This window comes from Bacillus rossius, chromosome 1 (assembly GCF_032445375.1).
Source record: "Bacillus rossius redtenbacheri isolate Brsri chromosome 1, Brsri_v3, whole genome shotgun sequence".
Lineage (NCBI taxonomy): Eukaryota > Metazoa > Arthropoda > Insecta > Phasmatodea > Bacillidae > Bacillus > Bacillus rossius.
In genome coordinates this window covers 274,698,556-274,723,499 of record NC_086330.1, presented here as the reverse complement: position 1 = coordinate 274,723,499, position 24,944 = coordinate 274,698,556, and the positions used below count along the sequence as shown (strand labels likewise).

The window sequence follows — 24,944 nt, the reverse complement described above, 5'->3', positions numbered from 1 at the left end:
GTACATACTTTAAGTAGCTACCTTAACCATTAATATACTTAAATATCAGAAAATTGTTTACGTAGTTTTAGATTATAATATATAATGCATGTCGGAGAATGGTTTCGCTTTTTAAAACATTTATGTAATTATCAGTCGTTATTAAAAATAAACAGTTATAAAGCAGCAACCGTGTGAGCTGATGCTTTCTTATGGTGCTCACTGTGATGTTTTCGATTGTAGTGACTTCAAAGTGTGCCAACCCACCAATAAAAAAGTACCCTAAAGTTTCTTCAACTTTTTTGCAGCCGGTTGCCGCAGATGGAACATGTATACATTTGAGTTCGCACGAGTGAATATCGTGGAACACCATGTGCAAGCGTAACATTTAGTAGAGTGATTCATTAAATTTCTTTGGTGGAGGTCGTTGGATCTTATATCGAACAGAAAAATGGTAGTAAGAGCAACTGGCACTAAGAGTTCTTTAAAGAATTTAGGTTGATGAATACGAAACCCAAAACTGTGATATTTATGAGTTCAAACGTCAAATACAGAAAAATAAAAATAAATATCAGTAAACTTTAACATCAAGAACATAATACAAAGTTTTCAAATTTAAAAGTTGTTAATTTTCATTCCCATAATACGAAACATTTATGCATTGTGTTAAATACCATAAACATTAAGGTTGTTGAATATCGTTCAATTGCAGCCAAAGAAATCCTAAGGCAAAGAGTGTTTTATGGAGTTAAATGGTTTTTCATGTAAGTTTTAAGTGAAAAGCATCTCCTTAATTATTTATGAGCGGTAAATAATACTTCTTAGTTGTTTTGAACATGTGTAAGATCGCTGTTTTTTTTTTTTTTTTTTTTTTTTTTAGAAATTACTAATTTAAGGTTTTCGTACAAGTACGTATACATACTTTAAATATCTAGTTTTAATAAATTTTATTTCAATGTGCATATTATTCTTTAAAAAATTAATGAAATTAATTCCAGGAATAAAGCTGAAATAGTGCTGCTTCACAGACATATTTTTAATTTAATTAAGTCACTGGGTTGGTTTCACCCCTTATTGTTATCATCACATTAAATAATACGATAAAATCATTTTTTAAATCCATCCGAACCAAAATGTTTCGTTTCAAACCGATAGAAATACTGAACAAAATTGAGGAAAGCCATGTAAATGTTAACATTTTTCTGTTACGATTAATTATTCAGAGATAGAAGATATGTGTTAAGATAAAGTTTGTTAAAATATTTAGAAAAATCTTAGAAGAATCTTAAATATATTAATTAAAATTTTGTATGAAATGTATACTCAATGTGCTTCTAAGTATCGGTGAAAATATTTACAAGACAAATTTTTTCTTAGAACAAACGAATATTTTTCCTTCCTGTGTGCATGAAATTACGTCCAAGAGATAGTTAGGGAATTTAAAACTTAATAATTAAATTCATAATAGAAGGCTTACCATTTACAAATTGTAAATTTTTTGACGTGACAACGTCTAATAAATCGATGAACGCTGGCTGCACGCATGAAATTGTCCCACTACGGATGTCCCACTACGGATGTGTTTTTTTTTTCTTTTTTTCCTAACCTAAATTAAAATTAAATGTGTTTGGGAAGGGTCTGGATTAGGGACAGACTCTATGTGCGTCTCAGGCCGAAGGCTATACGCTCTAATCATGCAGGGGTTAGCCATGCGGGAGAGGGTGCACGCATCGTGTGCTAGGAGGGGATTGGCCAGCCATGGCAGCGCGTATTATTTTAATTACTAGTGTAAATCAGTATATTTAAACAGCGTTGTATGAGTATTGTTTTAGCTGTGTAACTAAATATTTATTGCTGGTATGATACTTTTCACGCTTTAGATTGACATAGGTAAATATTTGCCATGAGTTATTATTTGATCAACTAAATCACACACCGTATTATAGTTATGAGCCCACGAGCGTGTAAATATTTCGAGTCCAACAGAGAATATGCTTGTGCTGTGCTTTTCCCCACTCAGCTACTTTCTAATATTATTATGCTAGATAGGTTTGACTGTTGGTTACTATTACTTTCTGCCGATATTGATATCTATATATATATAATTTGTAATAGTGTATAAGGGTAGGTCAAACAACACAGATATTATTCAGGTTCTGGTAATTATGTGTAATATTTAATTACATGTGTGGCAATTTATTACATCGGCGCCTATTGCTGCACAAGGGCCTAACCCACTTAACACAAATGAGTATTAGACACAACACAAAACATAGGTTAATTTGACAGGTTCATTCATATCTCGGTAAATTGGTAAGGAAAATTAACATACGTTGAAACTTTATTAATTGCAAAAATTTTAAATAAAATATTAAAATAAAATTTATTATTAATAAATTACTGAACTGGGTTGTGGAATGACTATCATGTTCGTTAATCATCTGGATATTTACGTCGCACACATGATTACGATACAACAGTTCATTTAGGTCCATTCAAAAATACGTAATATTATGTTGCACTTTTGCGTGATCAACGAGTTAGTAATCCACAAAATCAAGTATTTAAATAACAATTTCAGTTCGTTGTAGAGTTCGTGTACCTAGGCTTTAGCTCAGTTTTACAATCGGTAGAACACAAAACTATCTCTCTCGTTTCACCTCTGGGTTAAAATTGATAAATTAGATAGTTTACAATTACAATAATCTTTACTGTTTTTGGTTATTTAAAGTCTTTTAAAATGTTGATAATATAATTTAAACTCAATGTTCTTTCAATTAGTACGTCGCTATAACAACTTTAGTATGGCGCTGTTTCACATGGTATGGAGGGTTTTTATTTACATAAACTAATCACTCCTGGGTACATATTCGTCAGAATATGCCCTAACAAACTAGTAAACATTTAACAACACGACGAAAAAAACTCATCCTTTGTTGCGGATGGTCTGAAATAGCTAATATCTTTTTTTCTTTTGAATTTTTGACAGGCTCCGCGCCCTTGCATTTCACTGGGACGCCATCTCTTACATAACTCTTTCTCAAATAAAAACGTTCCAGACACCTTCTACTTGAAACATGGCCTCTGATTGGCCGGGGCGGAATGCTGTTAACGAAATTTACAAAATCACATCTTGTAAACAAAAGGTATTAACAAAGTTGCAAACACAAAACTGAATTAAATTTAAAAACAGAATTTCCAACAATGCCACATCCTTCGTATATGACACGTATAATAACACAGTTTATACGTTTTGTTCAATTGGTCCTTAGAGGGGTATATCTAATTGCCGGTCCATATATGTCTTCCCCACTACATAGAGCATATCTCTCATAGATATACCTAATTAATAGGAATATATATTTAATAACTTTTGCGGGCGAACAATATACAAATTAAATAATAAAATTTCATCATAATAATAACAGTCAATATAATAAGTTTTTATAAATAATAGTATCATTAAAATAAGTCATAACTTTCTGTGCATTCTGAAAATAGTAACAGCACATGCCAGTTAAAATAAATTCAAACAAATATCGTGCGTGGAATATTTTTAATTTATACCATCTGAAACAATTATTCTCAATATGGCCTCGTGGCCGTGTGGTTAGCATGGATGACTTCCTATCCAAAGGTTATCGGTTAGAATTTCGGCAGCTGCGAATTTTTTTTGAACATGTAGAAATAAATACGGCGCACGCAACATTTCAAAAGTAATAAATATGTTTGAATTAATTGATGCAAATAAAAGTAAATTTATTAATTAAATTGTACATTTCATTTCACTCCTTCTTTGTATCCATACAAAATAGTGATAATTCAATAAAATTAATTCAATTTTATTCATAAAAGTATGCAGAGGTAGATTTTATTACACAAAAGATAGAAAATTAAAAAAAAACATCTTCCTCGAAGAATATCATATTTTTAATGCCTAAATGGTTTGGTTGCAAAAACCTATTACGCCTCAGTCTCAGGCCGAATACATTTCCTTTTCTTCTGGATCAATCATTTCATCAATGTTTTGTTATGACGTTGTCACATTAAAATATCGTCCGTAAACCGACTTCACAGACAACCAATTTTTCGAGATTTTTTTTAAATATCACACTCCTCAAAACATTATTAGTCATGCAGTCTCGTAACCATGCGTTCTGGAAGCTTGGTAGTCCTATAGCCTCGCGATCACGTAACCTTGAAGACTTGTAATCGCATAGTCTCGTAACCTCATGGCACGTAGTCTCGTAGTCATGATGCATTGGAGCCTAGTAGACTTGAAGCTACGTAAGCAAGTAGCCTTGTAATCTTATAACATAATGCAGATGGTGCAGATGTAGCAAAAGAGAAAATTCCGTCGAAGACAAATGTAGTAATTGGAGCCTTGTAGACGAGTAGCTTCGTAGTCAAGAACTCATGCAGACTTGTATTCCTGTATCCATGCAGACACATAAACTCGTTTTCATTAGGCTTCGTAGCTCTGTAGCCTCGTAGTCACGTAATCTCGTAACCTCATTGCTCGAAGTCGCGTATCCATGATGTATTGGAGCCTCGTAGACTTGAAGCTACATAAGCACGTAGCCATGTAAACTTATAACATAATGCTGGTGGTGCAGTTGGAGCAAAAGAGAAAATTCTGACGAAGACAGATGCTGCAATTGGAGCCTTGTAGATGAGTAGCTTCGTAGTCAAGTACTCATGTAGACTTGATGACCTCTATCCTCGCAGTCACGTAAACTCGTTTTCAAGAGGCTTCGTAGCTCTGTAGCCTCGCAGTCTCGTAAACTTGAAGATTCGTATTCACGTAGTCTCGTAACCTCATTGCTTGAAGTCGCGTAGTCATGATGCATTGGAGCCTCGTAGACTTGAAGTTACATAAACAAGTATCCATGTAATCTTATAACATAATGCTGGTGGTGCAGTTGGAGCAAAAGAGAAAATTCTGACGAAGACAGATGCTGCAATTGGTGCCTTGTAGACGAGTAGCTTCGTAGTCAAGTACTCATGTAGACTTGATGACCTCTATCCTCGCAGTCACGTAAACTCGTTTTCTAGAGGCTTCGTAGCTCTGTAGCCTCGCAGTCTCGTCAACTTGAAGATTCGTAGTCACGTAGTCTCGTAACCTCATGGCTCGTAGTCGCGTAGACATGATGTAATGGAGCCTGTGATCATTCCTTTTCCTGCGTGTACGTTCCGTTTCCTGTGTGTACGTTCCGTTTTCCTGCATGTAAGTTCCGTTTTCCTGCGTGTATGTTCCGTTTTCCTGCGTGTACGTTCTGTTTTCCTGTGTGTAAATTCCGTTTTCCTGCGTGTACGTTCCGTTTTCCTGCGTGAACATTTCGTTTTCCTGCGTGTACGTTCCGTTTTCCTGCGTGTACATTCCGTTTTCCTGCGTGTACGTTCCGTTTTCCTGCGTGTACATTTCGTTTTCCTGCGTGTACGCTCCGTTTTCCTGCGTGTACGTTCCGTTTTCCTGCGTGTACGTTCCGTTTTCCTGAGTGTAAATGCCGTTTTCCTGTGTGTATATTCCGTTGTCCTGCGTGTACATTCCGTTTTCCTAAGTGCACATTCCGTTTTCCTGCGTGTACGTTCCGTTTTCCTGCGTGTACATTCCTTTTTCCTGTGTGTACTGTGTTCATGGTCTATATGTCTGATATTGACATAACCCGGTCTTGCGGTCCGTACCTTTTCGTTGACGGTGCTTCCAAATGTGCTGCCTTTTCGATGGCGGTGCTTCCAAATGAGCTGCCTTTTCGTTGGCGGTGCTGACTTTTCGTTGTCGGTGCTTCCAAATGTGGTGCCTTTTCGTTGTCGGTGCTTCCAAATGTTCTGTATTTTCGTTATCGCTGCTGTCTTTTCGTTGTCGGTGCTTCCAAATGTGCTGCATTTTCGTTGAGGTGCTGCCTATTTGTTGTCGGTGCTTCTAAATGTGCTGTCTTTTCGTTGGCGGAGCTGCCTTTTCGTTGGTGGTGTTGTCTTTTCGTTGTTGGTGCTTCCTTTTTGTTGATTGCGCGTAGTACAAAATGTAGTAACTGAATATTTACTAGTTTATCATCTCTTGGTGTTACTAAAATATTTTTCAAGGTCACTTGGTCCTTTAGTATGTATAAAAAATGTCACGATGGATTAATTGAATATAATTAGCTAACGACGAAGGTCATGCGGTCCTGAAATGACTAGCCTATACGTCTGATAATGACATGACTCGGTCTCATGGACTGAAGACAATTGATCTATATGTGTAGCTTTGTACATGAACGGTTTATATGTTACTCAGATTATTGAAAAATTAGACTTTCATAATAGGCTAATCGGCACTGTACTAATTCGATGGTCAGGTACATTGACATGAGTTGTTTTTCGTAGAGTGAATGATTAATAAACTCCGCGAAAGGTAATAGAAAACAGAATCTAAAATTTATTTAATAATTAGTTACAACTGTCACTGGTCAAGAATCTAACTTTGGACAGGGATCCATCGATTCAATTTGCAAATTAATAATTGATTTTTTCGGAGACTATTGGAATTTTTCCCGCATTTCTAGCTAAATAATTACATGATTTCAAGATGGCGGCCAAATTTCAAGACGGTGGTCACTTCAGTTAAAATAAATGATTATTGTACTGTAGCATGTTAGAATATAACTAGCATGATGGTAAGACAAGTACACACAATATTGTGTCCTCCAGCAGACGAAAACATGATGGTGGCAATGACCACTAGCAGGCGGTAGCTACTGGTAGCATGTACTGAACAAAAAATGACGGATCCATGATGGACATCAAGGTCAAAGTCAAAGATCAAGGTCAAGGTCAATTTTCAAGGTCAAGGTCAAATTTCAAGGTCAAGGTCAAAGTTCAAGGCCAAGGTCAAAGTTCAAGGTCAAGGTCAATGGTCAAGGTCAAGGTCAAAGTTCAAGGTCAAGGTCAATTTTCAATGTCAACAGTTGAGGACAAAGGTATGGTGACCAGATAATTATCCTAACATGGTATCAGCACACTCTAGCGGACGAAAACAAGATGGTGATCTCCAGCAAGTGATTTCAAGATGGCGGCTGTCACGAAAAAGTGTAACGGTGGTTTTAAGGATTTTTTATTATTTAATTAGGTTGATGAATTTTTTTAGTGATTTTTAAAATTCATCCCGATTTTCTAGCATTAAAATTGCGGATTTTCAAGAATGTGTCTAAATTTTAAGATGGCGACCATAACGATAATTGCAACATTAATAGGATCCAATATGACGGACGCAACATAAAGTGTAAGTATGACATGGTACTCAAACAAGATGGCGGGTGTAACGAAATATGCAACATTTATATAATCCAAGATGACGACCGTAAAGATAAGTCCAACAGTGGTTTTTAAGATTTTTATTAAATTCGATCAAATAATTTTTTTAATGATTTTTAAAAAATTTCCCGATTTTCTAACATAAAAATTGCGGATTTTCAAGATGGCGGGCGTAACGAAAATTGCAACGAAGACGTCATAATCTTAAAATAGGCTTATCGGAGGCTGTAGTTAAGGATGCTTAAGCCTATATCAGGAATTTGTGTTCTTTCTAAGGCAAAATACATTTGTGGTTTTTCGAAATCCTAATTTTTCCTCGAAACGGGAATTTTTCCCTCGAAAACGGGAAATTTAGAGTCATTTTGAGTCATTTTTGAGGAATTTTGAGGAATTTTGAGTCAAAAATGGCCGCCGTGACGTCACAATTCACGCGCCGGCGCCGGGCGCAGATATATATATTTGTATTTTTAAACATTTATTATTTTATTAATTTAATATAGTCTTTTCATTTTTAAAAAAATTCATTTAATTTGTTTATTTATATTTATAAATATTTATTATTTATCAATTTATTTTTAAATATTAAAAATTAATATTTAAATTTTATGTTCGATTTTAAATTTTATTGCAAATTTGTTTATTATATATGTTATTAAATGTATTTCTTTTTTTGTAAATATTAAATAACCAATAATAAATATTTAAATAATATTTAGTATTAATTATATTAAATAATATTTTAATCTATATAAATAAATAATACATACGGATAAGCACTTGAAAAAGTAGATAAGCACAATTTTTTTTTACTAATATTTACGAATAGTAAATAATATTAATCAAAAAATTCAATTTAAATCACTACTGAATATAATTTATTAGCACATATATAATTCGCACTTGTATGAAACTAAAACACGTGCTGTGAATGTAGAAACTAGAAACATGTGGATAAATATTATAAATATGAAAACAGTGATCAGAGGCGACGAGCGTGCCAACATGCGCAACTAATAGAGGTTCTATTTCTATTTTGTTGGTAGCTTTTTTTCGAGACTTAATGAGTGGTTTAGCGGGCAGCTTAAACTTGTTAATTTTGTGTTACAGTGATGCGCGCGCATCTTATAATTTCACTCTCATAATTTTTTTTCATAACGCCCCTAAAGAAGAATAACTTCAAAAATTTCCCCCTCTATTCTGCAGTCTCCAAGGAAATTATCACCTTCATCTTAAATGGGAATAACTATATGTTATTAAAAAATTATAACTAAAAAATGTTTATCATATTGCTTGAAGTGTTGCTAGTTTCCGTAGAGTAGAGGCGGTGGGGCGCGAGTAGACGAGGAGTCCACCTCGTGCTGCAGCAGCCGGTCCCAGTGGCGCTCCACGTGGGCGAGGGAGTGTCCGTCACTCGGAAACAATCAGCAGTGTGTCCCGTTCTCGTGAATGTTCTATCCCTCTGATATCCACTAATAGCTGTAAAATGTTATAAGTCGGTTGTAGGTAACATAGAAGTGTGTCAATAGTTATAATTATTTTACTAACAGATATGAGTAGAAGGATTATCATTTTGATAATATCTTTAAAAGCACCCCACGCTTTTTTTTTTAAATAAAATACATTTTTTTTATTTTACACTATTTTTAAATTAAATTTATTAAAAAAAAATTCTATTTTTTAGTTGGATTTTCTATAAACGCGTGTTTTATAGTTTTTTTAAACTCTTATTTATTTTTTCTACTTTTTAGTTTTGTTTATTTATAAAAGCGTGTTTTAAATTTTTTAAAACTGTTATTTGTTCTAATCTACTATTAATTCCGTGATAACTATAAGTAACTGTAATTATTTTACAAATTATTAATGTTTACAGCTGTATTGATAGTCAAATCTCGATTTTAGAAGCCATTTAAAAATTTTAACGTTATTAATATATACAATAAGACTTAATGGTATAAGGTTATTGACGAACAAGTGATATCGACCAGTCTTACATACTGTACGAAATTAATGCTGTGAAGCAGGAAAGGATGGGAGTTACGGATTAATTATTACGTGAAGCGTTCCACATTTACGTAACAGGAATTTTGATAAGGATAAGGATTGATAAAGGATGAGGAAAGGGCCTGCTCAATGAGAGTGTATACAATATGTGAGAAAAATTCGGATAGACCGGACTGGGATTCGAACCCAGGGCCTTCCGATGACATGTCGGCTGCTCTACCATCGGGCGCTCGATGTACGATAAATATGATACAAAGCGCCCCACGCCTTTTTCACAATAACACTAGTTTTTTTCATTCATTATTGTTTTAAGCTTATTTTAAAAATTATTTCCTCAATTTCTTTCAGGTAAAAATACTTAAACTGTAAGTTTTGCTCTCTATCCAAATATGTTTTTGATATATTATCATTTGTCAAACTTATCCATATTTTCCGTGTTTGATGTCTTTTATTTAATGAGTTACTGACCTTGACATAGTTTGGAGTATTTGTAACTGCTTGGTGTAGATTTGCAGGTTGGTGTTCGAGTGGAATTTCAAAAATCTGCCCATCAGGTGTAGCTATTGAGGTTATGCATAATGTTATTTGATTTCCCATCTGCTGTTGGTTTCACAGCAAAATCAAAGTTAAATTTTTCCATGTTTCGTGAAATATTTGCAGAAAATGTTGTTTTATAATAATATTTCACTCTTGGTTAATTGGTAAAATGAAACAAAGACGTAATTGTGTTTCTCTTTTTAACGAAAGAAACAACATTTAATTATTTCAGTTTTTTCTTCATATTTTTATAAATATAGATAATATTCTCTTCAAGAAAGTATATTGCTCACAATAAACATTACCCATTCTCACTTTTCGTTTAATTAAATGTCACAATATTTAGTAGGCTTTGTTTATATCGCGCCAAAGACAAACTGAAAGAAAAGAGTTCGCACATTGTAAAGGAAACCATTTTGCTCATGTGCGAACTATTTCTTGTGAAATTATATAAATTTACAAAAATCTGAATGGTTACCATTCCCGTTTTTGCCGCTGTTGCATATCTCATAATAATCCTGAAAATTATCTATTCGGAAAAGTATCCGCTAAGGGCGTGCAGTTGACTCATTTACCCGTTGCTAGATGGCAGCATTGTTATCTGTACACGAGAGATGGCATGCATAAAACATTTGTATATGCATTTATGATGAATTATAATATATTTTCATTTAGAAAGATTTACTATCCATATCTGTGTTGCGAATAACTGGATAATGTCAACTGAAAATAGATTTTAGTGTGAACAATATGTTTTTGTACAATATCTCTGAAAATATCTTTTGATTTACGGGACTGTACTTGTCTTTATCCTAAAAACACGCAATTAAAAACATTGTACGTATTTTAAATTTAATTTTTTATATTTCAGAAATAATATGCCTACTGCTAAATAATGCTAGAATGTTCATGAATACAAAAATATTTACACTAATGGAGTTCTTAGAATCAATTTTGTTTGGGCAAAGGCAGAAAGTTAGTGATAATATTTCGGTCATCAATCAAGGTCTATATATACAGGTCATTTTATCCCGCTATTTTGTTGTTATTGGTCAATCGCGTATGACGTACTTGCCAGACCACATTACCGCGGGAATTCAAAATTTACACGTGACTAAAAGGTCCGTGCTTAAATTTTCGTACTTCTTGTGTAATGTTGGCAGACATGATGTATGTGCGGCCTGCTGTTCTTGTAATACTTTCAACAGCACTGCGTAATTTAATGCTAATCTGTTAATTTTTTAATTTCCTTCGAAATAAATAATTATCATTGCTGAAAAGTTAATTCAGTGTTATATTTTTACCACAAGATGCTACAGTGTCAATAATCAATAGCCATTTGTAGTAGTAAACAAAGCTGCTCTGTGTATCAATGAGATTTTTTTTGCATAGGAGTTTGTATGATTGCAATTATTCTTGAAGATTAGTTGAGCAATAATTGGCTCTGTAAATCTTAAATATCATGTTTCTGTGTGGCAAAATTATCGCACTTTTGGCTGGACTTCAGTATAAGCATAACTTTTGTTAAAATATGCACATTTCCTATAGCCGAGTAGCTTGTTTATTGCGTTTTTAAAGTGAAAATGTAATTTGATATATCTAATAACCTAGTAATTATGTATGAATTAAATTATTAAATATATGCTGTAATTCTGCAGTGTGGCTACATCTAAATAATTGTTTGTCTGTAAAGTCGGTTTACGGACGATAGTTTAACGTGACAACGTCATAACAAAACATTGATTAAATGATTGCATACTTTTATGAATAAAATTGAATTATTTTTATTTTTATAATTTAAGAATAAATACTTGAAATTATACTAGTAATCAGACATTTAAAATGCAAGAATAATTAAACTTTATTGCCGAAATTGTTGTTGTAATAAGCAATGAAAACCACATTAACTTTTCACTTCACTTTATAAACAATCGACGAAACAGTTCATGTGTACATGACTTGTAATTAATTTAAAAACTGGCGTTTAGCTATAAAGTTTAAATATAATTATGAACACGTTTGCATATAAATAAACTGTAATAAAATATATATCATCAATTATATGAATCACCATAATTCTTTAGTCAATTGAAACATAACTTATTGTTACTGCACTCGCCGACAGATGCTACTTTTTTTAATAATTAAATAATAAATACTTGAAATTATACTAGTAATCATATTTTTAAAATGCAAGAATAATTAACCTTTATTGTCGAAATTTTTGTTGAAATAAGCAATGAAAACCATATTAACTTTTCGTTTAAATATAATTATGAACAAGTTTTCATATAAATACACTGTAATCAAATATCTAACATAACCTATTATTACTGCACTCGCCGACAGATGCTCCTTTTTTTAATGATAAATGAATAAATACTTGAAATTCTACTAGCAATCAGATTTTTAAAATGCAAAAATAATTTACCTTTATTGCCAAAATTGTTGTAATAAGCAATGAAAACCAGAGATTAAAATCCGTCGAGAATATCATTTTTTTTATTTCTTCCCGTGCTCAAAATTATATGCAATTGTGGCCCCGGCCACGAAATTTTATTTATAATTCATTAATAATAACGCCCATCGCGATAAACAAAGGAAAATATGTATTAAGGAGTGCCTTGTTCCCGCGATAGCGGATAGATATCGCGATTCATTCGGTTCGCGTCTGCTACCATAGATGGCAGCACGGTAGGGGAATAATATTATTTCGTTTTTATAACACGATTTTATAACAAATTCGCATCCCAAATACACCAAACTTTTTTATAATGTGTTACAAATTTTTTTTAAAACATTGTGCAAAAGATCCCGGGTGAATTATGAATTATTATTTGTAACTGTAAAACACCATTGTTCGTTAAAAACGTATTTGAATATTCAACATTACTTTTATATAACCGTACTTAATATTAATAATTCAAACGACGAAAACTTTATTGATAAGTCAAATCGATGGTTGTTCCAATCGAGTGGAAGAGAGATTCCACGCATGCGTACAATGAGCATAACAGGACACATCCGTAGTGGGACATCCGTAGTGGGAAAATGTGCGTTACGGGACACTATTTCGTGCGTGCAGCCGGCGTTCATCGATTTATTAGACGTTGTCACGTTAAAAAGAGTGATTAAATGACGCCACATGTGTTTCAAGATAATTCCTACTGGGAATATAATAGTTTGGAGGACTATTATTAAGTGATTTTACTACGAATTATACGTTTTTCCGAAGGGAAAAACGTGAGTTACCACAACTATTGAAGGCAAGTTGCGGGACGCTTTTACCGTGAGTTACGACGGTAATATAACTGGCAACTTTCTACTATCAACCAGGTATGGCTGTTGTGGTTAATCACTAGGGACGCCAACGTATTTTTGCAGTAATCGTAACGCCGAGACAGTAAACTTTGACTATCCGACGGTAAATAAGTGATGTGCATTGAGTAAACATTAACTTTAATAATTTTTTTTCTACAACACAAACAGTCTTATTCACACAGGTCCAGAGGTACTGAGTGCTAGGATCTCATGCTTGAGCTAACAGGAATATTTATAATTAACAATTAGAATCTGACATATTAAAATAAATTAAATAGTTAATTTAATTTTTTTTGTTTTCTGAAATATCTGGACTTTCTACAAACTGTTCGATAGATTGTGAACAACATTAGTTAGTTAATATTTGAGCTTAATTTATTCCTATTTATTAACTGGAGACTGATTGTACTTTTGATTTGTTTAATCAATAAAATAAATCTTTCATATTTATTAGTGAATTAACATTTTGTTGTATGTCATTTCTATGGTTTTCCCAGCTCAGTATTATAGTTGAACAAGGGAATTTAATTACTTATTTATGTTCAGTCCTTTTAATTTTCTTGTTTTAAGTACGTTTGTGTACAGAAAAGTGTACGAAATACACGTTTTGTTTACGAGACCATTCTACCTATTGTCAACAACTTGTGTACTTCAGACGAGAACGAGTATGTAGACCTACTTTCGAGACATCTCGCGTATTATAAATAAAGTTTCGGAGTCCTCAAACAGTCAAAAACTGTGTTTTCAGACAGCCCTATTTCAAAATATAACAATATTGTCTTGCATTGAACTTTTATACATATTAAAAGAAGGCTATGCCTTAACATCGCCATTCAAAAGACAAATTAATAAATATTTTATTATTTGGTTGCTACTGAAAGTCACATATTAGGCAAAAACAACACATCGAAAAAACACTAAGTTCAGAGCCTTGCGTGTTGAGGCGAAGGTACACTTGGTGCGTATAACCGTGTCGCCTTATCGCTCCCTCGTCCCAATACCTCGCACGCAAAAAATAACCACATTAACCTCAATTGTGCCGGTTTTTCTCAATAAAATAATTTACATTCAGCATTTTTTACACATTACTATCATTAACAGTGGGTCTATAATAATGATACTATAATTAGGCGTTTAGAATTACTTAACTTTGAAACACAAACGGTCATACCGTTCACTTTATTGCAAAAAAAAACTGGAGTGCGATTAACTTTTGGGTCACTCCCGACTTTTCTTTTTAGCAAAAGTAGTATAGGCTGCTGTTAACTAGTGAATAGATTCGGTTCTTCCATTCTGCCATCCCTTCATTACTACATCAGGTGTCACGATACTGCTGTGGCCGTAAATGCCTCGTAGATGAGCATACATGTTAAAATACGAAACACGTGGCGTAGCCCGACTCGTTCTTAGGCGTGTTCTACAATGACACAGACACGTAAAAGCTCCGACACGGAACACGTAAGCGGAGCAAACTAGACGGCTGGGACAAAAATTGGATTTCTACAACACAAAATTAATGAATGGCAACCTTTGAAAAACCAAAGATAATTGTTTTGAAAACAAACAAAATCCTACGTTTTATAAAATATTCGACGTGCTTCTGATATTTGTTTATTGTTTTATAATTATAAATAATATTTAATTAATATGTTAATGCTTTTACGATTACAAAATACATCAAAAACCATGCATATTACTTTATGTTTTTGATGTGTATATCAAATACTATAACTCTTTGTTTACCTTATTAATATTTAAAAAAAGATAAAGTGCCGAAAACTTATTTTGTTCAGTTGTTTATGTCCACCGTTTTCTTCTAAACCAAAATGGTGCCGAAATACTTGCTTCCTATTGGCTATATACGGATTCACGGGCACGCAATAGTTGGGAGTTGACAAGCTTTCTTCCGCGAATCCGTATGTTTCCGTGACCGGATACGTCCCACTGTGGAATGAACACAGACTACTTTACGTTTCGGCTTACGTGATCCGTGTTCCGCGTCCATGGAATTGTAGAACGGGACTTGCAGAGACCGAGATAGATAACGCCAGCCACAACAAAGAAGTCACCCTAACAGATAATTAAAAATGTACAATAAACCATTATATTATTAACTTAGCCATTTCTAAGCTAAAGGCTAATCATTTTAAATCGATATAATACTATTACATACAATGGCGTAGCCAGGATTTGTGTATGGGGGGTGTTAAGAAGCATGGCCCACCCGTATTAAAGCGGGGGGTCCGGGGGTCCTCCTCCAGGAAAATTTGGATTTTTAGGTTTAAATAGTGCTATTTAAGCAGTTTTCGGTAATTAAATTTAAATATTGTAATGGTAAAAATAGTATTAATTTTTAATATGAAATTTGTTTGAGTGATGAATAAGAAATTTAAATAAAGTTTTGGTGTTAAGGGGGGGGGGGGGTTTGAACCCCTAACCCCCCCCGGCTACACCCCTGATTACATACACAGTTACTTCACGTGTTAAGTAATTCACATTGTGATTTATTGAAGTTTTATGTTATTGTGATGTTGGTATACGAGGATTTGTTAATGCTAAATAATAACATTGTAGATTGAGTCTTAGCTGGTCTGCAAACACTAAACAGTCATTTTGTGCTAGCCAGCAAGTTCACCCCACCTTGTTTTCACTCGCCCCTCCCAATCCCCTTATTCGCCAACACTTTAAACACGAGGCTGGCAGCGAATTAGTGCAACAATTACGTGACTCATCCCCATCCAGGTATCTCCGAAATGCAAACAATGTTCGTGTGAAATCACAGGTCTGTGTGAGTTGCTGACTTCTTGTTTATTTAAGACCCATTGGGGAGGGGGTGGAGGTAAGAAGAGAAAAAGTCATGCAACGGTTTTGATTGGATTATGGATTTCTAAAAGCAAATAAATTACATTTGATTATAAATTCATATGCAACTGACTTGTGCAAGCGATCTCTCATGTACAGTTAACACTGCTGCCATCTAGCGACGAGTAAATGAGTCAACTGCATGCCATCACAGGATAGTTTTCAGGATTATTAAGAGATGTGCACCAACGGCGAAAACGGGAATTTGTTCACCCCACATAATTTTTTTTAAAAAAAAATGGGCTAGTTGTATCGTCAAAGAACTTGTATGGATAAAAGAACAACAAGCCCCTAACAAGGCGCAACAGCTTAATATGAACATCAAATGTAATTTTTAATTCAATTGATCGGAATAAGTGAGAAACCTATGATAGTTCGGCATTTTGCAAGTGGAAATGCCATTGAATAAGAAGAGTTGATTGTTGGTTGAGGTTGTTGGTGAGGGGTGCGACTGGCCTTCGGTTGGCTGCTACAAATAACTGAGGCGTGGTTTAAATTCGTATGGTCGAACGTCGCTGGCAACTCCTTCCAACAGCCGGAAATGACAATTCGCAAGGTGGGGTCTAGGCAACTAGTCGCACTGTAGAAACTGGTAATATAGTAAGGATGGTAGAGTTAACTAACAGCGACGTTGCCATAATCCCTGGGTGGACATATTGACGAAAGGAAGCATGTCTAATCCAACCACAAGTTACAGATTTATTTCAGGTCATTTTAAATTTCCAAATGTTTTTAAGGGAACGACACCAAAAAACTGTCTATATTAACTTACCATACGCCTAAAATATTATGAACTAGCGGAAGTTAAGTCAGTTATCAAAACGCGTTCATATTTTTATCGTTTTCGTGGCATTATTATATTCAACTTTCGTGAAAGAATTTTAACTGTTCCGTTGTGTGCCACAAACTTTGAACTCTTTTCAGTAACTTACCGGTAAACAAAAAAAAAATCAAGCAAGTGGATTGATTGTGAAAACATGCTGAAATATAGTAATAACGAAATTAGAAGACATCCGCCAAAGGTTTGAGAATATTTTATTAAACGTTAAGAAATTTGTGTTATAAGATAAAACAAAGATATAAAAACACACTGATATTAATCTGTATTGTTTATTTTCACATTACTTCTTGAAAAAGAAATTTAGACAAAGATCTAATTACAATATTAAACTGTTCATTATGTTTATTATGACAAGTAACCATCCCCTGTATCCCCACATTCACCTTTTAAAGCAAACATAAGTTAAGTGAAACGTCATTTAAGTTACCAATTTCGTTGTGATCATTTGTAGAAGTATTTAATTTTTTTTTTAAATTTTAATGAAATAAGTAATTGATCATACTAATACGATGGTACATTTTAAAAGTTTGCAAAGGAATACATACACAAGGAGGATAAAATAAATATAGTTTAAAAAACTAAAGAAACATGCTTTCAAAGATTATCAAACTAAAAAGTAAAAAATAATTTTAAAATTAAATTTATGACAATAGTATATAAGCAATACTAGTATAAATGAGAAAAAAGCTTGAGGCGCTTTGTGCCATATTTTTTGAATATTAAGCGCCCCATGCTTTTTTCTCATTTATACTAGTATTGCTTATATACTATTGTCATAAATTTAATTTTAAAATTATTTTTTACTTTTTAGTTTGATAATCTTTAAAAGCATGTTTCTTTAGTTTTTTAAACTATATTTATTTTTAACTTTTTAGTTTGATATTCTTTAAAAGCATGTTTTTTAGTTTTTTAAACTATATTTATTTTTAACTTTTTAGTTTGATATTCTTTAAAAGCATGTTTTTTTAGTTTTTTAAACTATATTTATGTATAATTATCATAGGGAAATGAGTTACCGACACTACCTATTACCATCTGAGATAACTATTTGGAGTTGCAACGTCACAAAGAAATGGTAAAGTCTCTACGAATCATTTGCAGTTAGATGTATGGATATAATATTAGAATTTACCGGGGGAAAAAAACATTTTGTTTTTCGGCGTGGCCGGGAGTAGAACCCACGATCGCTGAATCCCGAAAGCTGACGTCACAGAAATCGCGCGCCTTAGACCGCTCGGCTAACGAACGTAATGAAATAGGTGGGACATTTTACAGTGATGAGTCACTCACTCTTAGTCGAAATAGTTACAGACGGACAGACAAACATACAGGTGGAGCTAATATAAAGCATGTAAAAAAGTAATATTATATTGTTGTAGTTTTCCGTAAACATATTTACGAAAATAAACACCAGATGAGGTGAAAGTTGGGCGCGGGTGTATCGAAAATTAAAATAATAATAATTTTTTAACTAATCCTGAAGACTTGTTTGATCTACCAATATCAGGCAATAAGTATTAGTAATTAAGGCTACTTTCCAAGATTTTATACACAGAAATCTGATGACAATTAATTTGGAAGCAGTGCTAACGTCAAAAGCACATTAAAATATGTAGTGCTATTGAATTTTTTTCATTACGCAACGTGAAAATATAAACTAAAAAAAAATAACTACGTCCAGCGACATATTTGTTAGATTTGCTGTTAAAGTTCTTTTTGTTTTTTAAACTATAATTTATTTCTTGATGACAGGTATCCTATGTCATTTTCTGCACCTCTGACAACGTTTAAGAAAAATTGATGTTTATCGGTTGAGTAGTTAAGGCGCAAAAGCATAACAAACAAACAAACAAACTCACATTTGCATTTATAGTATTAGTGGGCTAGTAGGATTCTCAGTGTTAATGGCAAGCTTTAAACCCAGATTCCACAGCACAGACAACCTTGGTGACAAGACTGCCAATTAACTCAATCCAGACCCAGGTTCAGACCGGTTCCAAGTGTTACAATGTAGGAAGTAATGGTTTTAATGAAACAAATTGGTTGTCTGTAAAGTCGGTTTACGGACGATAGTTTAACGTGACAACGTCATAACAAAACATTGATGAAATGATTGCATACTTTTATGAATAAAATTGAATCAGTTTTATTGAATTATCACTATTTTGTATGAATACAAAGAAGGAGTGAAATTAAATCTACAATTTAATTGATAAATTTAATTTAATTTGCACTCATTAATTCAAATATGTTTATTACTTTAACAAAGAGATTATTTTAACTATAACTTTTATACATGTTTTCTATTTAACTTCTTTCAATCTGTGTTATTCTGTTAAGGATAGGACGATGATATGAAAGTAGGAAACAAATGGGACTGTTTCAAGTTTAATGTGCCTCGAAAAAGTCAAATCGATGGTTGTTCCAATCGAGTGGAAGAGAGATAGATGCGGCGCAAGCGAACAATGAGCGTAACGGGACAATGAGCATAACGGGACAATGAGTCATACTTTTTCGTGCGGGCAGCCGGCGTTCATTGATTTATAAGACGTTGTCACGTCAAAAATATATTTGTGTTGATGAGCAAGTTGTTATTGAATTCTTTCTGTTACCTAGCCTTCAAATGAAATTTTAAAAAATTCGTTGTTAAGTAAACAATAGTTTACATGCTCAGATTTGTGTGTGCTAGCACTGTTATTACATTGATGACCGAAATATTGGCTGTATCCGAATACCTAGGGATACGTCCATTAAGTTCACGTCCCTACATCCCTAAACAAATGCACCCACAATTTAAAGGTACATTCTAAAGTACGTACGATATCCGAATAGTTATACAGCTAGCACTGCCTGTTGGTTTGCCATTGTACTAATGTGGATTGGCCTTTTATATTCATGACATCTAAAGGTGGGCAAGTAAAACGGAAATGAACATTCAAATTTCTAAACAATTTCAGATAATTTAAATTAATGTTGGGAATTAAAATATAGAAGAAAATTTGAATCGGACACTTGTTCCTACAAATAAAATTATTTTACTGATTATGTGAATTATGTAACATATACTTATAGTATAAATATTTATAAGTATCATAGTTACATTTTACGTGATTATCTTCAAGTTCAAAATCCATTTTTATTAACTATCTCGTATCACACTCTCGTTTTCAAAGGTTTATGGTCACAATAACAAAACTAAGGGATGTATGGACATATCAGTGGATGTGAGAGTTGCGTCCCTTTAAAATCTCGAACCAGTGGACGCATGAGAGGATGCATTGACATCCCTTGTGAGAATTTGGATACAACTCAAAGATGCCCGCGTCCATTACGATACACTATCTATGGATCCGTTAGCTAAGGGATCCATTAGGCCACTATTCGGATACAGCTATTATCACTTATGTACTTTCTGCCTTTGCCCAAACAAAATTGATTTTAAGAACTCCATTAGTTGCGATATTTTTGTATTCATGAACACTCAAGTATAATTTGGCAGTAGACAAATTATTTCTGAAATATAAAAAAAAATTTAAATACGTACAATGTTTTTAATTGCGTGTTTTTAGGATAAAGACAAGTCCAGTCCCGTAAATCAAAAGACAAAAGATATATTTTACAAAACATATTGTTCACACTCAAATTTATTTTCAGTTGACATTATCCAGTTATTCGCAACACAGATATGGGTAGTAAATCTTTCTAAAAGAAAATATATTATAATTCATCATAAATTCATATACAAATGTTTTATGCACGCCATCTCTCGTGTACAGATAACAATGCTGCCATCTAGAAACGGGTAAATGAGTCAACTGCACGCCCTTAGCGGATACTTTTCCGAATGGATAGTTTTCAGGATTATTATAAGATGTGCAACAGCGGTGAAAACGGGAATGGTAACCATTCAGGCTGCGGGCATTTTTCAGGATTTTTAAAGTAAGTGCATTGACAAATAACCTGGAATAATAACCATTCACACTGCGGGAACTTTTCCGTATTTTTAAATTAAGTGCATTGGCAAGGAAAACTGGAATGATAACCATTCAGGATTTTAGGAGCTACTTTTATATCTGCGCACACAAAACAGGACAGCGGATACTTTTCCGTATTTTGCAGACGAACACGGAAAACTATCCAATCCGGAATGGTAACCATTCACACTGCGGACACTTTTCCGGATTTTTTCTAGCTGCACATTTGCAGTAAAAGCCGGAATGGTAACCATTCATACAGTGGATACTTTTCAGGATTTGCAATTATACGATATTTGCCAGTAAATCCTGAATGGTAACCATTCCGGATTGCTGTGGGCACATGAGGATGTATAATTTACGGAATGGAAACCATTCCGATTGGATACTTTTCAGTCGCCCCCTTTTATATCTGCGCACACAAAACTGGAATGGTTACCATTCCGACAGCGGATACTTTTCCGTATTTTGCAGACGAACACGGAAAACTATCCAATCCGGAATGGTAACCATTCACACTGCGGACACTTTTCCGGATTTTTTCTAGCAGCACATTTGCAGTAAAAGCCGGAATGGTAACCATTCATACAGTGGATACTTTTCAGGATTTGCAATTATACGATATTTGCCAGTAAATCCTGAATGGTAACCATTCCGGATTGCTGTGGGCACATGAGGATTTATAATTTACGGAATGGTAACCATTTCGATTGGATACTTTTCAGTCGCCCCTGTTCAAATGTTTAGTTCACTTTTGTTAGCAGTTGGTTAGCATAACAAACCGTAACTGTACAAAATCCAATTATAAAAGTTTATTAACATGTGACTTCCCTGAAGATGTAATCGGTAAGGCATGTGGGAATTTAAACACACCGCCCTTTCCTCGAAAATAGCCTCGACTTAAAGCCAAGAGGTAGTCAGGGCAAGTAAACACAGTCCCTCTGCCTGAGCAGCCAGCTAGGGTCAGCGCGCGTCATCTTTGCTGATTCTGGTTAAGGTAGGAGAGGTGAAGATCTTACATCACGCAATCCACTAATCACGATCCGTTGCATTCCCAAAGGGGGATTGACTCCACTGCTAGAAGTTTGGTACTATATGGAGTGCTTTTTATACAGCTATAGAGATTACGTACGTTTACCCCCAGATCTAGCTCTTTACTTCTATTTAAATACTGTTCAACAGAAAATGTTTCCTCTTCTAACAACGTTTATCAAAGTGTTATATGCATCCTCTTTTAAAATGCAGCAACTGAAAGAATATTTTCAGCAGTGACATTAAACAAATGTTAATTAAGAAACAAATCGCAAACTCCTTTGGTTAAATGAACTACTTTTTGCAAAGAATTAAAAAGTTTATGCAGTTTTTACTGTTTCAGAACACATTAATTTAGCAACCTGTGCTAAAAAAAAGTTAATGAATATTTTTCTTTGATTTTTTTCATTGTGAGTTAGAGCTATATGAAAATACAAATGTATTACTTTTCAAAATATATATAATTTAGAATATTTGTGTAATTGTAGTTTTTTTTAAATCTGTAAATTAAAATCTCACACACACACGTTCCAAAGTATAATTAATGTTTAGCTTCGTTTAAATGTTTTAGACACGTTATTTGCTTTTTACAAGAAAATGTGGTACATTCAATATTTATATTAAAATTAAATTTTTTTTTACGTCAGTGATTTTTTTCTAAGCTACCGTGTATATTCGCCCTTTTTAAGGTTCCTAGGGAGGGAAACGCAAAGCACTATTTTTGTTAGCTGGATACGGTTCTGATTAGTTGAGTCTGCCAAACAAAAAAATTTTTTCAACCAGTCCTACATAAAAAAAATATTTAATAAAAACTTAAAGGACGAACATGGCTGCACTAGTAGGGCTTTTGGTATCTTATAATCCTCCGAAGTTATTTGATCAAGCTAATAGAAAGATTTTAAAAGGGAAAATTTAATAATTTAATTGAATGTTTATCTTCGCACGAAACAAATAAGTGGAAGGCCAAAAAACGCGACTAAAATAAGAAATTAATGTCGTTCACCATGACAGTTTATAAAAACTCATTAGTCGCAGGACTTCAATAACACTTTAACTGGAAATTGTAAAATAGTAGATACCCTTCCTTTACTCGGTCCTCTTACTATAGGAATTTATCTTTATAATGAACAAATGAGTATAACCTACCAATGTAATTTAAAAGCCTGCCTTAACTTTCACTGTGCAAAATTTAAAAAAAATGTTATAATCTCTAAAAATACACATTATGACTTTATTTTCCCTTGAAATCTAGAAAATAGATACTCATACCAAAAGACAAGCTTTTATTAATACTTCCATTTCATTTTTAAAGTGGAACTTTTTGGGAGCAATGGAAGTATAATTTGAAGGCCGAATTTTAATGCAACATTTTCGTGAAAAATTTGTGTGAAACGATTCTAACGCGAAAAGGACGGAGAATACGTGTAAATAAATATAATATATACATCTGCCGTTTTACCCCTTACAATCCTAAACTTACGAGTCGAGGTTTAAATTGTCAAGAAGTTTCACTTCTATCACGTGTATTGAGTTACACGCACTATTTTTTTATTTAATATAATCAAAAATCGATTATTATAAATACGGTTAGTTAAGTTTTAGCCTTCTTCTTGCGTTTTTGCGTTTCTCGCATTTCACGATAATCATGCATTATAGATCAACTCCACTGAGAATTTCCTTTTCAAGCATAATGTACGCTACTGCTTAAAGTCTATTTTTTCTCAACAGATGGTATGTGCCATTTTTGAGGGACAACCAAGATGTTGGACAAAGTACAGATCAAATCCTTTAAGAATTGCCTTTTCAAACATAATGTACGCTACTGCTTAAAGTATATTTTTTCTCAACGGATGGTATGTGCCATTTTTGAGGGACAACCAAGATGTTAAAGTGTAATGTTTGCACTGTGGAAACAGATTTAAAGGATTGTATCTTACAGAAGTGACTCTTACTTTTTAACAATTATCGAGCTATGTCAAGTGCAATGTTTCACTCTAAAAAATAATTTGTACTTTTACAAGGGAAATTCTTGGAAACCCTGTTGCCAAGGATATTTCTTGCAAAACTACAAGGCAGAGCTTTGCAAAATCGCACATGGTACAAAGCTCTGCCTTGTAATTTTACAAGTAATATCCTTGGCAACAGGGTTTCCAAGGATTTTCCTTGTAAAATATACAACAATTTCTTTCAGTGAGGTATCGCAACATGTCGCGATGGTGAAGCAGAAAGTAACTTCGACTCTTCCTAACTCTGCGTCTCGAGCGACGAGGGAAGCGACACTCGCCTGGAGCATCGCGATGTCGTGGTAGAACTTGTCCAGGTGGAACTTTGGGTGCACGTGCACGCTGGCCACGTGCCGCACCTCCGCCTCCGGCTGGGACGTGATGTGGTCCAGCGAGCTGTCCATCTCCTGGGCACCGTGCACGAGCCTCAGGTCTGCCGAGTTGAGGAGCTCTCTGTCGGCAGGTCCAGTGTTGTGTCAGGCACGCGTCTTTTGCTTGCATGTCAAACTTACTTTACAAATTTTTGTACATTTTTATGACTCACATATAACTAAAATCAAGTGGATTATTAATTATTATTTTTAATTACAATTTTACAAATAACAAAATCGACTTTATTTTGTAAATAAAATAGCATCGTACCCAGCTTAGCACCGGGAGATAAAGATTTCAAACATAAAAAGTTTGGTTTTAAAAATAAGTATAAAAATACTGACGAATTAATAAGTATAATGGGTCGGATCCTTATAAATAAATTGTATGCTATATTGCTTTTCTTGCGATGTTTCCTTTTGCTCTGCTATCTTTCTTCATTCGTTATTCACGATGGCAATTCATGCGCGAAAATAGGGACAATCAGTAAATGTTGTCTAAAATGTTTCTTTGCACTGTTAAAACTTATAAAAAAAATTCTGGTATTGGTTTAAAATATTTTCTATATTTAATGGAAGTTTAACTCAGAATTATTTAACGTTTTAATTATGAAAAAATTTTAAATTGTTGCAATAGCTTACATGTTAACTTATTTTTACAAACAAGCCAATTCACACTATCTCTTGATAATAGAAGTATAGATTAGTACGGTTTTTAATTTTTTTTTAG

At 33.7% G+C, this 24,944-nt stretch overlaps 1 protein-coding gene across 1 annotated transcript in view; it reads right to left on the bottom strand.

The window, feature by feature from the left end:
- LOC134527440 (trypsin-like) overlaps positions 1 to 24,944 on the bottom strand; it is an 84,012-nt gene that overhangs the window by 48,557 nt on the left and 10,511 nt on the right. The window contains exon 4 of the mRNA XM_063360127.1: positions 24,125 to 24,296. Within this exon, the coding sequence (XP_063216197.1) occupies positions 24,125 to 24,296 (172 nt within the window). The remainder of the gene's footprint in view (positions 1 to 24,124; positions 24,297 to 24,944) is intronic.